The sequence below is a fragment of the Pygoscelis adeliae genome, unplaced genomic scaffold (assembly GCF_000699105.1).
Source record: "Pygoscelis adeliae isolate BGI_AS28 unplaced genomic scaffold, ASM69910v1 Scaffold26, whole genome shotgun sequence".
Taxonomy (NCBI): Eukaryota; Metazoa; Chordata; class Aves; order Sphenisciformes; family Spheniscidae; genus Pygoscelis; species Pygoscelis adeliae.
In genome coordinates, this window is record NW_008825104.1 from 7,047,704 (window position 1) to 7,063,082 (window position 15,379).

Sequence of the window (15,379 nt, forward strand, 5' to 3'; positions counted from 1 at the left end):
CCTGACTCCCAATAATTCATTTTCCAAGAAAACATCTTAACTGAAGACTACCTTTCAGACAGATCTTTATCCAAAAAAGCAGTTTCAAACCTTTTTGTGCTTTTACAAAAGATCTTAATGAAGTAAGTTACCAGTAGTCGACTTTTGTAGCTAAAAGGCTGGGAAAGATGAAGCAATCAGCCAAAAATATACCCAAACAGGTAATTTTGCAGCCTATGCTTAGGTCCTGGCTGTTATGGCTTAACCTGGGCCTGGGCACATGAGTTTAAAGCTCCCACACAAATATCTACCCTGTAATGAGAATATGGCAGTAATGGTAATGGCTGGAAGTGTAATAATACTAATGAACAATTCCTTAAATACACTCCCCTATCTGCCAAACCATACAACTAGGCAGGTGTTCAGCTCTGCATGATCTACTCATGGCACACAAAGGCTTGACTTTATTATATGGCAGGTCAGTATGTTCCACTATACTTCTACTTCAATTCCTTTATCCAGGAAAGTACTCGTAGAAGCAGAGAGATGTTAAGTGATTGTAAATATAAGATGTATTTGCCTGTGAGATCATGAAGAGGAAAAAAGTCGATCCATGCTGAAGGAAAAATCTGAGCACCTCAACTGTAAATACTACTTTGAACAATATTCAAACTTAAAATAAAGTTTCCCTTGGATCTAAATAGTTTGTACATGATAATAAAAGCAGATTATGCACAGCTTATACAGAACTACCAACATAATAATAAATCCTAAACACTTATTAGTTATCATGTATTTAAACCAAACAATTATGTTTATAATTCAAACACATTACCATTAATTTTTTACCAGTATGGTAACCACACTATACCACAGTGTTTTCAAACTAAGGAAAAACACACTCACTCATCAGAATATGCACATAATTTTTATAACAGGCTCCATAAAGTAATAAGAGGTATACATAGTATTTGCTCAGTAGCAGAACTCTTAGGCTGATGTTTACATTTTCATATTGATTAAAAACAGATTAAAGGATAAAGGGATTTATAAAAGATATAAAGCTCTGTTACTAAGGCAAAACTCACCACTTCTGTGAATTCATTACTTCCTAAATCCAGTCTCTCCAGCTGAGTCAATCTGGACATGGTTCTGCACAGGAAGGGGATTAATAAGGAATTAGATTTAAGAAAACACCAGTTACATCCAATCTTCCTGTATTCATACAAATATATTATTTTAATTAGTATTAAGAAGTGATGCTGTTCTGTAACTGGACTGATGTCTAAATAAGGTCAAATTTTCACACCCAGATCATGCCGACTGTTGACTGTCACACAAAAAGTACACCGTAACTCATCTACAGATTAGTTTATAAAAACTAAAGACAACTAGAGTAACTTTTATGATAAAGATCAGTGAAGTTACTCTTCTTTTGAGTGCTTCAGCTTTTCACCGACAGTCACAGTAAGTCCTCCCAGCAGCCAAAGGCTGGTTAACTACATGTTTTCCTCCCAAAGAAAAACCACTGCCTAATCATCAGCTAAAACAGAAAAGACCACTGTTGAATCACAGTAACCAACACCACCTTTCTCCCTCTCCAGGCTGCTGACAAAGTTGCTTCCATATGATACGATGTGGAATCCTAATTATTCCTCTAGTCCTACAACAAATCAGATTACTAAATTGGATTTTGTGACGCATCAATAGTCTTTAAGCCAACTTGTGGCAAAGATTAAATCAATAACGGAAATAAAGTAAAATCCATCATTTCAAGCTGTGTTTTGGCAAAATTTTTCCTGCATTTGAAGTTTACTTTGGGGACCCCACAGAGATTATCTACCACTGCACATGGTGGTCTACATGATCGGTACTCTAGTGAACAGCAGTACTACCTAAAAATATTTTTAAAGGGGCTGTGAATGCCTCATATGACATTATGTTCTGTATTTATTTAATAATAGATTTCCATAGAACAATTAATAATATCTAAAACTTTCAAATATAAACTGTAAGTGTGTACATACTATAAATTTCTGGAAGAACTAAATATAAGAGCTTCTAAATGAGAGTCTTTTACGTTATCAGAATATATGTGTGAACACTAATATCTTTAAAAAACATCTGCATGAGCACTAGATGCTCAATGCAGCTATTTGAAGTTTCAGTTGTTCTTCAGATACACTAAGTATTAGTTGTTCTGAACATTGTTCAAAAACTACATTCTATTGAAAAATGCCTTATTTATTGAAAGTTAATGTGATTATTAGTATTACTTATGAAATAATCTCCAAAAAGGATTACACTCAACATTTGTCTATAGATTTGATTTTCATTATATTATAGTAATTATGTTGGTGACAAACTAGGAATTTAGCGTAAGTAGGTAAAGACATGATCAAGACAAAAGCAGAAGCCATTTTTTGCACTGCATACATAGTATACACAGGCTTTACGGGAAAGCCTTTAACTCACATTCTCACTGACTCAGAGAAGAAAAAGAAAAATACACATGAAAAGGCTACTTCCAGAAGAATCTGAGAAACATCTTCCCTCATTTCTCAAAGCTCATGAACTGGATGATTACCCATAAGCCAACTGCTAAAATTCATTTTCCAATTCTAAGTTTCTCTGAAATACTGTGTAAGCTTAATTTCTTAAAGCTTTATGAGACCATGCCAATATCAATTTTAGTGCCATATGTTGCTAACAAATTTGGCCCAATGCATCTCCCAGAAGCATAGCTGAAAATTCACTTAAGGGATCTAGCATATCATTCTGCAGCTTTCAAAACTTCATGGGCAACACCATACTGTACTTTTACCGATGGCTTCAATTCAACAAGGTTTTAGATTTCTCCTGTTTTCAAGCTATGTTAGCTAGACTGTGGGCCACTAGAGAGAGCAGTCCAAAACTTCACTGATGATCTAAATTTCAGCCTCAAAAAGCAGATTAAGGGAGAGTCACAGTATTGTGGGATTGAATTTGACACATTAGTTTCAATGAATGATTATTTGAAAAAAAATGCCTTATTTTAACATTTTTCTAGTCCTTTCATTTCAACAGTTTTAAGACAATGCCTTGATTTTTATTTGAACTGAATTTTCAGCTTAGAAATAAATACAAATTTTGAGAGTGAAGGAAAAAAAACAGGTAACACCAACAAAATGAAAAAAGTTCAATCTGATTGAAGTGAAATTTGACGAGGCTGAATTTAAACAATGTCGGACGGGGTTTTTTACTGCAGCTTGAGATGAATGGAATTTTTTCTTTCAGTTCAACATGAACTCTTCTCTTTTTATTTTAATGGTTTGGTAAAGGTACAAAAAAAAAAAAAAAGAAAAAATATCAGTCTCCCAGGCCAACATACTCCAGGGTCTGAGTGATTTTTTTTTCCTTCCTCCCATACACCATTCAACTCTGAGGCCAAATTGTTTACACAGCTAACATCAGATTCACAGAATCTAAGCAATAAAGCTCCTCTCCTCCCCACTGCCAAATTACACTAGATACACAAATTCCACTGCAGTCCAACCCAGGATCTAGGTCCTCCCTTCCCTTCCCATCACTAGTGCTACATCCTTAAAGGCTCTAAGACAACCCAAAGTTCCCATTCTTGCCTTTATCTTCACTGTCTTAATAAAAAACAAACAAAAAAACCCTGTTACAGTTCTGTTACCATTCAGAACCAGAGCAAATATCTGCAAATCTCTCTCAAGTACCTACAAAATTAACATTATGTAACATTGACAGTATTACAAAAGAACTTTACTGATTTGGGGCCTTTTTTTTCTTGCCAAAATGTCTATAATCTAGCAAACACATCCACTCAACTGTAAAACATACACGAACAGTTTGAAAGACCAGGGCCTCGGTTATTTTCCTCCCCTTCCCCACTGCCTGCCTAATCTATAGCACTTTCAGCTATTCTATGACTGGTATCTCTTCGCTTTTCTGTATTGTTTATAAAGCAACTATACCTTCAGACAAAATGCAAACAAAGCTTCCAATAATGTTAAAGTAACAGGAAAATTCAATGATAAAGGAAGAGGAATACAGGTCTGGAAACAAAAATTTACTAGATCGCTGAGTTACACCTATTTCTATCTTTGCCACAGTGCTATGTAATCCCTTTCATAAACTGAAAAATCTCTTTCATAGTTCCTGAAGTGAACTGCCTTCATTATAATATTAAAAGACACACCCACAGGTCAAGATCACCCTTGCCCAGGTGAAGACCCTTCCCCTGGGCAAGCATAGTAACAGAAGAGAATGACACAACCGATATTACAATTATATGTAAATCACTAACCAATTATTGTAAGTGGGAATGTATTATTTTATAATTTCTGTGTATAAATGTAACAGTGAACTCAGCTTAGGAGTGCTTGATTTGTGGAAATACCACCTTGCACCCAGCACCGCAATAAAGAATGCCTGCTTTCTAAAACTCCAAATTGAGTCTTAGAGAGTTCTTCATCTGCCGACTTACAGTAACAATATTATTGAACTTGCTATCAAATCAATTCAACACTAAGGGATCAGGTAGTCTAAATTATGCCTCAGATTCTGATGTTGTAAATAGTCAGCTTCACTAAGGTTAACACTACAGCTTACTTCAAGTAGCATACAATTCAAGAGGTGTGTGCGTTAGCAAGATTGGGCCCTGAATCATCGTCATTACACTCTCAAATATCCTGCTTCTTTCTAAAAAGGTTACTCTTTTTATTGACAATTAGGCAACAGACAAGAAGCTTAAAAAAAAATAAAACCTAAACTTTTTATATTTCCATTGGACCATTTTCCCAACTTTCAGCTATGTATCAGATAAATGCCTCTAAAACATTTTAGTATTTTTGCTTTCCTTTCAATAGAAATATTTTTATTGAGCTGGTTTGCATTATAATACTGCCAGTTTTGCAGTCTCTGGCTGTGGATAAGCTCAAGCAAAATGATGCATTTGGCACAAAGCAAGGTTGATTTAGTGTGTTGGCATTAATTACCCATTTTGATTAACAGTCTTTCAAGTGCTTTATGCTTTAGTGTTAAAAATTATGTGCATGTTTAATTCAGCAAGAGGGCTAGGTGATTTTGTAGAAATTTATCCAAATACATTTCTCATTACAGATATGAAAGAATTTGCTGTAAGTATGATAATATTGAAAAGGTTAAGAGTGACAAGGAAACAACATAGTTGTATTCTATAGCAAAAATATTAGCATGTACTGCTACATCTTACTAGCTTCAAAAAAAAAAGCCACCTTTGGATTTCCTACACTGTTTAAAGCTGTATAGCATGTTCCTTTTAAAACGCATACTCAGGTTTGGAAAACTGTGTAAGTTCAAATTTCACATCGCTTCTGTTCTAACCTAATAGTGAAAGCCAGGCCACGGACGTCTTTGTTGACCGAGTCAACTGCTGCACGGTTGTATTACCCTGGAAGGCAGATTCATCTCTTGCATACTATGGACACCACAATGAATTTTTTCTCCCCAGTGTACATCATACACAAACAATGTATGTTTCCAGTGCCTCACTGTAGCAAAATGCATATTAATGTGGTTAAATTAAAAAAAGAAAAACAAAGAAAAAGAATGGTCTCAGTAACTTTAATCTCCCTTAATTGAACCACAAGAGAATAATAAAGGTGGCATCTCAGCATGTACTGTAGATCATTATGGAGGTGCTGCAGAGGACATTTTCATGACAGCTGCTGTATAGTTTTCCAGCAAGGATGAAACCCTGAAAACACTGAAGTCAACAAAAAAAATTCCCAGCAACTTCAACAGAAATTGTGTTTGGCCTAAATACATTACAGCATTTGTTTAAAAGTCTCTTATCACTACAAGAGATCTCTGTAAACTACTATCTTTAAAATATCACATGTAATTCATGCTATTAGTGTTAATTATGGCAATTAAGGTCAGAGTAATTTTATAAACAAAATCTGTATTAGCTATAAGTTTTAATTATAGCTACTGTTCCTCAGTTGGGAATAACTTAATTTACAGAGCTACTACCTGAAATTACACATAATCTAATTTTTTTCTACTGAAAACTAGTGATAGCGGAAAGAGCAAAGGAGGATAGAGAGTATTTATATCTGTCATGGTTTAACCCCAGCCGGCAACTAAGCACCACACAGCCACTCGCTCACTCCCCCACAGTGGGATGGGGGAGAGAATCGGAAGGGTAAAAGTGAGAAAACTCGTGGGTTGAGATAAAGACAGTTTAATAGGGAAAGCAAAAGCTGCGCACGCAAGCAAAGCAAAACAAGGAATTCATTCCCTACTTCCCATCGGCAGGCAGGTGTTCAGCCATCCCCAGGAAAGCAGGGCTCCATCACGCGTAACGGTTACTTGGGAAGACAACCACCATCACGCCAAACGTCCCCCCCTTCCTCCTTCTTCCCCCAGCTTTATATACTGAGCATGACGTCACATGGTATGGAATGTCCCTTTGGCCAGTTTGGGTCAGCTGTCCTGGCTGTGCCCCCTCCCAGCTTCTTGTGCACCTCCAGCCTTCTCAGTCAGTAGAGCATGGGAAGCTGAAAAGTCCTTGACTAGTGTAAGCACTGCTTAGCAACAACTAAAACATCGGTGTGTTATCAACATTGTTCTCATGCTAAATCCAAAACACAGCACTGTACCAGCTACTAGGAAGGAAATTAACTCTATCCTTGCTGAAACCAGGACAATATCACATGAATAAGTCGAATACTTCACACATGGAAAATTTAAATTCACACTTTCTGATGCTATACATTTCATTCCAGACATGAGTTCTGGCATCTGTATACAGCAGACACCATAGTACAGTATCTAGGCACACAAAAAGGGAATTCCAATGGAACATATCCCTTGGTCATGTCTTAGGCATATAATTAGCTACAGTCACTAAGACAATTGGCTGTTGTATTTCAAGGGCTGGCAATTCACACTTCAGCCTACTGCATGCAAGTCTGCTAGCATATGAGCTGGACAGAGTGAATATTCAATTGTTAACTCTTCCTCTTCTCCACCAAAACTTCTTACATCCACCAAAACCAGTACCTCTCTTCACCGGTTTCTGTTGCCAGAGGAGGACCCCTTTTACAGCACACCACAACACATTCAGGACTCTACAGCTGGTTATTCACATCCCATCGTTGGGATCTCTGTTTCTCTCTTCATTGACCTTTTATACCTCTGTTAACCCACTTAGACCTCCAGGGTCCAAGTCAGAAAATTCAGAGCATTGCTCTAGCTCATAGAAACAGCAGGAACTGCAACACCATCAGCCTGGGCTTGTTTGATAAAATGAGTGAGAATTGCAAGGCAGGGTTTAGGAAGATGCTAGATTTTAAAAGAGGTACAATTGGATTTACTGTTAAAACAAATGCTGTAAGAATTTCCAGAACTATTTTACTATTAACCGAAAACATGTCTGAGGAATATGCTGCCATTATGTTAAACAAGCCTGTTGCATTATAGAATAAGTACATCATAACAGATTCCATGCAACACAGTAACAACTTAGTACTTTCTTCAGCCCTGAAGTATATTAAACTAAAAAAAGTGTTCAAGTCATGTGAATTGCATTCCCTCAGCCATTCTGAGCAAACGTCTCAAACTCCACATTTGATTTAGAGATAAAGATCTTAATTACCAATGCCTAAGTCTCAGACACTCAGCCATCAGAACTGTACCCAGGCAGGCATCTGGGCAGCCATACAATACTGCGCGCAAGAAGCATCAGACATTTCTGAACGATCATCCTGAGGTGCCCACATGCTGAAAAGCTCAACAAGTAGATCAGAAATCTACAGAGCTGGACAGGGACATAAAAAAAAAAAATCTCTGAATAGACAAGTCTCTGAATGGGCAGACCAGTCAGTCTGAAGGGAGATAAAACTTCAGCAGTATGAAGAGAAAGTTCCTTGTAAGAGCTTAGTCCAGTTACTTAGCTACACATTTTAAGCTGTGATCTACTTTTCAATATGCACTACATTATTAGTAGAACTACAGGAAAAACCCTCCAAAGTAGTTTAAATAAATGTCACCCATACTTACTTTGGCAGTATTTTTAACTGGTTTTCTCTAAGTTCCAGTATCTGGAGTTTAGTTAATCTGTAACAGAAAGGCATAACAAATTATCGCAATATACTGTATTTTATGACAAAAGCAATCTCTGAACTTATTTATATTGCTGAATTTAAAAAAAAAAAATCTACAAGTTCAAAGTATTTTTTCTGTAAGAACAGAAAAATTTGTTTTGTGTATAAATCTGCATGTTATTTTAAATTCATTTATTCATTGGGGCTTGGTTTTGGTAAAGCAGCAAACAAACTAGATCTTGCCTACTTTTCTGCACCTGTTTGAACACATTTGTTTTCCTTCACCCCAAAGATTTTTAAAGCACTTCATTGGATTCATTATGGGTATATGTTATCATCATATACAGAAGTACACAGGAAGTAACAGAAGAAAAGCAGGATCAGTCAGCACAACTTAAGATGCTGAATTTCTAATACTAGTAATGTATCAAACCATTTCATATAACAGGCCTCATCAGAGGAATACCTGTGGTCTTCCACATGGTAAAACACACCTTTAAATCCATCTTGGATTTCCTTCCATATTCTCTTTCTAGTCAGCTTCTTAATCCATTTTGATATTTCTGTTAAAAGGCAGCTTGACCTTTCTTTCAGTAAATCCTTCATTGCAAGATGAATAACCTCTAAATCCAAAACTCAACTGCTTGGCCAAGATAAGTTCAAAGCAGTCTTGACATTCAAGCAATGTACCATCCCCAGTGGAATTTTTTGCATCAGGACAGCAGTGACAAGACTATTTCTTTGTTAAATGAAATGCAGAAACTGAGTTTGGTTTAAATACAGACAGAATTGTAAAGACAAGAGTTCTGCATGTGACCCACTAACAGCCCTCATACAACACAAAACAGGGCACTGAGCTCCCTGACTCAAAAAGGAGCTTAGTGAACAGACCAGTCTTTCCTGAAGGTGCTTAACTGAGCGTGTTGTAAGGACAGCGACAAAAACCTTAATTTTGATGAAGCAGTAAGAACTATACTTAAAGTAAAAATAGAAAGCCAAAAACAGTATTATTTTTCCCCTACACATTTGCTCATTTTTGTATGCATTTGAAAGTAGTAATCTGCCATGCCTACAAATAACCTAAGAATATAACAGTCACCTTGAAACAGAGCAGAGGTCAACGTAGCCCAGCATTGCAAGCAGTACTTGCCACCTGGTAGCAATGGCTGGAGGGGAACCTCCTCCCCCCAACCTCTCAAAGCAAAACCAACACTCTAACAGTGCTGAAAGAATACCCTGACAAAAGTCCAGTTCATGGTAATATCACTGCTGTCAATCTAAGACATAACTGGAAAGGACTTCCTAGCTTTCCTACCCTACCTGCATCCTAACATACCAATTTGTGACAAAACAGAACTTGTTAATTTAAGCACCCTCAGATTTGAATGGTCATTCTGGGCTTGGACTTCTGAACCCAGGAACAACCAAACACTGCATTAGGCTCCAGTTGTTTTGCTTTGATGACAGGGAAAATAGCTACACAGGTTGTAGGTTTTCTTCACAACACAACTATGCAGTCAAATTTCCCAGTTGAAAGCAGTAGAGGCAAACCTCCATTCATATGCTAACTACACATATGCATACCGACTTGTTGACTTTAGCCAGAATTGACTGTACTACACTTCTAATAAGCTAATTCTCTGAACTTAAAGACTGCCTTTGGTGATAGACAGGTTCATAGCTTTGTGACCTAGTTTCATGTTCTACTCTTTCTTCAGCTAACCCTAAGAAACTGGAGATACAAATATCGAATTTCTTATGTGTAGAGCTACACAGAGACTACTAGGGAAACATTTTCAACCTCTCCCGGCTGGGAGATACAGGTTGTGTCTACACTAGCAATTTTCTTGCCATAACTGATGAGCTATATTGGACTGAAGCAGTTGTCACTTCTTCCATTATGACTGGAAGGGTTAATTAAAGTTTAATATATTAATACACATCAAATACTCAGCCTAGCTGCTCTTTAAATCACTGGTGTAAACACCCATGCTAAGTATCTGAATTGCTATAATGGAACTCAAAAACTGGGTTTAATTTGGAAAAGAAACACAGACAGAGAACTAGTCCACCTATAGTAAAGGAAAAACAGAAGTCATAGTGGCAGAATATATATTTCCTGTGCCATTCTATCATAAAGATTCATCATACTTATATGGAAATATTTCATTTCTCAACTGTAAAAACCCATAACCACAGAAATATTTACAAATCACCTAAGCACAAAGCTGTAACAGAGTATTATTCAACTTAAGTATATCCGGTGTAACAGCCTCAAAATTATTGTTGCAGTATTGTTATTTAATGTAACCAACTTAGCCTGCTTTTAAAATGTAGCTCAATTTTTAAATAAAACAAAATCTCTACATGAACACCTTGCCAGGATAAGATCAATATTCTTCCTAAATCTGATTTCTTTAACTATACAATCTGTAAAAAATGTAAAAGAAATATATAGCAGGTATACTTAGAAACTTGCTGTTCAACAGCAGTTGTTCCTTGGAAAGCTAAAAATATTTCATAGATAAGTGTTCATTATTTTTCACCTCCTTTGCAGTTGTGCTAATGCAGAATATATATATTTTTAAAATCATAACTAAAATATAAAGGCAAGAGCACTGAAATATATGTATTGTATAGCAGGCTGCAGTTGCAGAAGTTTCAGCCAAATTGCATATATGTAACAGAATTAACTCCCCAATTTGATTATCACTGTACATTTATGTAAAAAATTATCCCAAAGTAGATACTACTAAAAACCTCTACTACTGCAAATACTACTGGCAAATTGTTGAGAAAGAAGATTAAAAGTAAATTCATTGCACCATCACAGTAAAAAGTCTCTGGAAGCAATACTCCATTATAGACAGCATTCTCAGAGTTTTTAGAATGACACTGAAGATAAACTCCTTGCTTATCTTAAATACACATCAGTAAATAATGTTTCCATTTTAAAGCCCTGTCTCAAAATTAGCGTGCAATGAGCTTCAAGTTTAGAATGCTCTGCTTATATATTTGTATTTTTAAATGAAAATATACACAATGTATTTAGATACAACAGGTATGGTTTTCTTAGGTAAGCATAAGCAATTCTCAGATTTCTGTGCGTTGGCAATAAGGCTAACTCTGGGATATGTGCCAATATTAATGCACTCAAATTAGAATTTGGGAGTGGAAGAAAAAAACACTTTATCATCTCAGAATTCCAAAGGAACTGACACATTTAATCAAAAGCCTGGTCATTTTTAATAAGTCTAACAGGCTGGACCGGCACAACATCTCTGAAGGACAGCAAATATGTAATGCTCATAAAAAAGATTGGATAATCTTGACCTCAATAGTATGCAAATCTTCAGCACAAATTTTGAAGGTGAGAATAAAGCATGGAGGTAAATGTAATAAAAAGCTGCATGGATATACTAAAAGTAGTTTGCATTACACACGGTTTTCTTTCCTAAGCATCAGGCTGAATGTTACTGACAGAGGTGCTCAAGGATCCATTTTGGGACTATCCTGTTCAGTATTTTTTAACAGCAGCCTTAAAGGACAGGAAAAATGTTTAAGTTGCCTGATGCCACAGAAGACAGTCACAGACAATACAGTGCATTATTAGGACACTGTAGGCAAAAAACCTACACAACCTTAAGGACTGAAAAAAATAGAAAAGGGACAAGATGTCATAGCACCAAGTCAAGTGCTCATGGTTTCCTTGTAGTGTCATCAGCCATTTCTAACTGAGCTGTCCAATGCATTAGTCGATCATGTGGGAAATGATACTAGGCAGCTGCAAAAAGGGCTAGTGGCACACTAGAGTGTAACCACAGACGTTTCCAAGAAAAACAAGAAGATAATCATGACATTGTACAAGCCGTGAAGAGATCTCAATTTGAATTCTAAATATAGCTATATATGTCGTCATCCTCTGTCAAAAAGATGATGATGAATTCAAACTGAAACTCATTCCAAGATATGTTAATATGATCAGGCACAAAGGAAAACCTGCCATACCAGAGGGAAACAGAATTTTGTTTAGTCTAACAAACTAAGAGAGTGATATGAGAACACTATAAAAACAGCAGGTGAGAGAATGGGAGATAACACTTGAGAGATGACAGCAATTAAACTGTGGAACAAACGAATATGAACAGTCAGAGAGAAACTGATGTGGGAAACCAGGTTTCTAACCTGAACTGCTGGAACAGAGGCCCTGACACATGGAGCATAAAAATCTTGCTAGCATTAATACAGCATTGGTTTAGTTTTCAAGAGGCATTATTACCTCTAGTTGCCAGTAAGAGTAGGCAACAGAACTCAGTTATTTCATGTGTTCCCATGTAATGAAAAGTAATAGCTATAAGGCCATATACAAAACAATTAATGCACCAAATTGGAAGAAGCTGAAGGCTTGTCCTTTATGGGAATAAGTAACAATGCTCTAAATATCCCAAAAGCTTCTACCAGAGCATTTTTGTTTTTTTTAGAAAAGTATTCCCGTATTCTAAAGTAAAAGCTAAAAGACCGTTTACACTAGCAAGCGTTTATACATAGTTGTGAAGTTGTGGGGTGGTAGAGCAGTCTGATCACTTACAGAACAGAAGTACTTAATGGCAAAGGGGTCTGAACCTTACTTTGAAATGACATTTTACCAATTCATTGTTTTCTAATTTATTTGATCTAAACATTATCTTCCTACAGAATAGTATTTATTCTGTGCAATAAAATTATTAGCAGGTAAACTTACATAAATACTTTGAATAAATTTAAAAACAGCTGATGAGAAAAGTCTGAATTTCAGTTTCATTCTCCTAGCTACAAGCTAGGATGCTGCAAGTCACTATTTATATTTTAAAAACCAAGGCTGAATTCTTCATAGCTATTAAGAGAAACAAACACTACACTGGAAAATTGGTTTTCAAGTTGCCTTCAGTAACTGATTTATTCTTAAGCTGTTAGTAATTAATGATTTCACCATTTCCCTAACCATTAAGCATTATAGAAGCAGACAGTGAGGAAGAAAAAATTATTATGAGGCTTTTTCAAACTATGTGTAAGATTAACTACTTATAAGACCAGCTGTGTTGATCTGAAATCTTCAATTTCATCTGTAGTGCCTGTTTTTTACTAAGAAAATGTTGCCATTTGGTTAGACTATTAAAAAACAGAACAGAAAAATGTATGGGCAATCATTAAAATGCCAACAAGTGAAGACTATGCATCGTCCAGGTATTTATTCTTCAACCTTAATGAAGGCTTTTGAAACGCAAACTTTGTGTACTAGAAACAAGCACGATAATTAATGCTCCTGCATCATAAGCAGCATTTTTGTTAGCTGTGTAATAGATCTGGTGCTTTTAATTGTTCATCAGGGAATGACTAATAACTGGACAGAGAAGAATAGGCCAACAACTCCGATCACAGATGACTAAAACTAATGGACTGCACCTGTGCTCATCTTTCATTGTACATCTCCTGATCTGCCAAACTTCTGCAGCACTCTACCTGGGGGCTTTTCTAAACTCTTGTAAACTGTGCTGACCCAACTGTAACCATACAGCCTAAGACAACTGCTTTCATGCAGCAATATGCCTGGTTAACTAACAGCCTGAAAGAGAGGCTTGCTGGACATGGAATGGGGTAGGAGAGTGACAATCCAGGAGAAGAGAGCATAAAACGAGTAAAGAGTGGGGGAAAAAGCAGAAAGGGCTATATCAGCATGATAAGGAGAACAGGATGAACTATGCTCATCTAGGAGTCTTCCTTTTAACAATATTATCCTTTCACTTTTGCTCCCAAGATTTAATCCATTTTAAAGAGGTGGGGGTTTGGTATTTGTCTTGTATTTAAGCTATTACATGGAACAATTTGGCTTAGTCAGTTCATTGTAAATATGCTAAGTCTTTCAGAAAGATTCTTGACAACAAGGTACTTCAGAATTATAGATGTGCATGAAGGAATCTGTGCATCCAGAAGAGGACAAGTGGAATTACAGATGTCATTATTTGCTTCACTCCAATTACTAAATGATAAACAACCCATATTTCAGAAATACTAGTGTCCTGTACTTACCAGACTTGTGTTGTAAAAGAAGCAAGTATGTAAATGAGTTTTATTTCTTGGCTCTTTATAAGCATTTTGTCTGTCCTTCAAAAGCCCAATTAAAAATGGTGATAAAGATTCAGGGTTTTTTTTCTGTAACTAATATGTGGCATAAATGGATTGGTAATGAACACTTCTTCCCCTCCTCCAGTTCACACTTTGCTTGAGAAGCCGCAGAAACTGCTCTGCATAAATTTAAAACTAAATGTAGATATTAAGTTTCAAATTCAACTTACCTGCCAAAATTGGCTGGCAAAAACTCAAGAAAAGCATCATTCAGGTACAGCTGCGTTAGGTTTAACAGTTGGGAAAACCCATCTGGAAGCCTATATAGAAATAAAACAATGTAGTGCGTTTGTTTCAATTATATTCAGGGTATTAAGTCATATTTTCTTAAAAAACAGTACAGTGTTGAAGTCCTACATATTGATAACATTAAAATTAAGGTGGTACCAGAAGCTCAACAAAATTGCACTAGATACTCGTTCTCTGTAAGATTAGTTTCAAAATTATTTTTAAGTATTGAGGACAGTATCTACAGGCAATAAAAACTACAAACAACAAGTGTAGTCTTGCTATGTATTTGTGATCTCCTGACACCTAGTGTGGAGGAGGCATTCATTAGAGACAATAAGATAAATTAAAACTTATGCAACATCTTTTTCCCCCAGAAGAGTTATGTTGCGCAATGTTCGTATCTCTGGCAGTGCTACTTCCACAAATTAATTTTGTCACTATAGAAGGTGACAGGGAAATCTACTCATTTAAGCTAAGTTTGAAAAACAGCAGTCCAGGCTTCAGAGTAAAATTAATTTTTGTTATTAACAGAGAAAACTCTTTGCATATTTCTCTACGTTCACAGAGAAGTGATGGACTTAAAAAAGCTGAGAATGCCACATGGTATAATGCAGGATTGCCCACATAGCCTATTAAATTGGGCAAAATACTTTAATGACATATCTATAGAGTATCACAGTGCAATGAGGTTAGTGAAGATACTTCTCAGGTAACTCTGCTCCTTGCCTCCAAGGTGGTGCATGTCTGGGGCAAGTTTGAGACTCAGCAGTGTTTGCACAAAATATAACACATCAGAAAAATGACAAACTTACTTTGAAATTGGATTTACGCTGGCCTCAACAACTGTCAAGACTTTACAGTTTTTTATATTTTCTGGAAACTCCTGTATGCCTGCAAGATACAGGGAGATG

General features: G+C 36.3%; 1 protein-coding gene across 9 annotated transcripts in view; it reads right to left on the minus strand.

The window, feature by feature from the left end:
• The window catches only part of ERBB2IP (erbb2 interacting protein), a 121,549-nt gene that overhangs the window by 35,538 nt on the left and 70,632 nt on the right, over positions 1-15,379 (minus strand). For all 9 annotated transcript variants that reach the window (XM_009327270.1, XM_009327272.1, XM_009327274.1 and 6 more), the window contains 4 exons: positions 15,281-15,359; positions 14,408-14,497; positions 8,032-8,088; positions 1,068-1,131 (listed from right to left, as the gene is read on the minus strand). In XM_009327270.1, the coding sequence (XP_009325545.1) occupies positions 1,068-1,131; positions 8,032-8,088; positions 14,408-14,497; positions 15,281-15,359 (290 nt within the window). The remainder of the gene's footprint in view (positions 1-1,067; positions 1,132-8,031; positions 8,089-14,407; positions 14,498-15,280; positions 15,360-15,379) is intronic.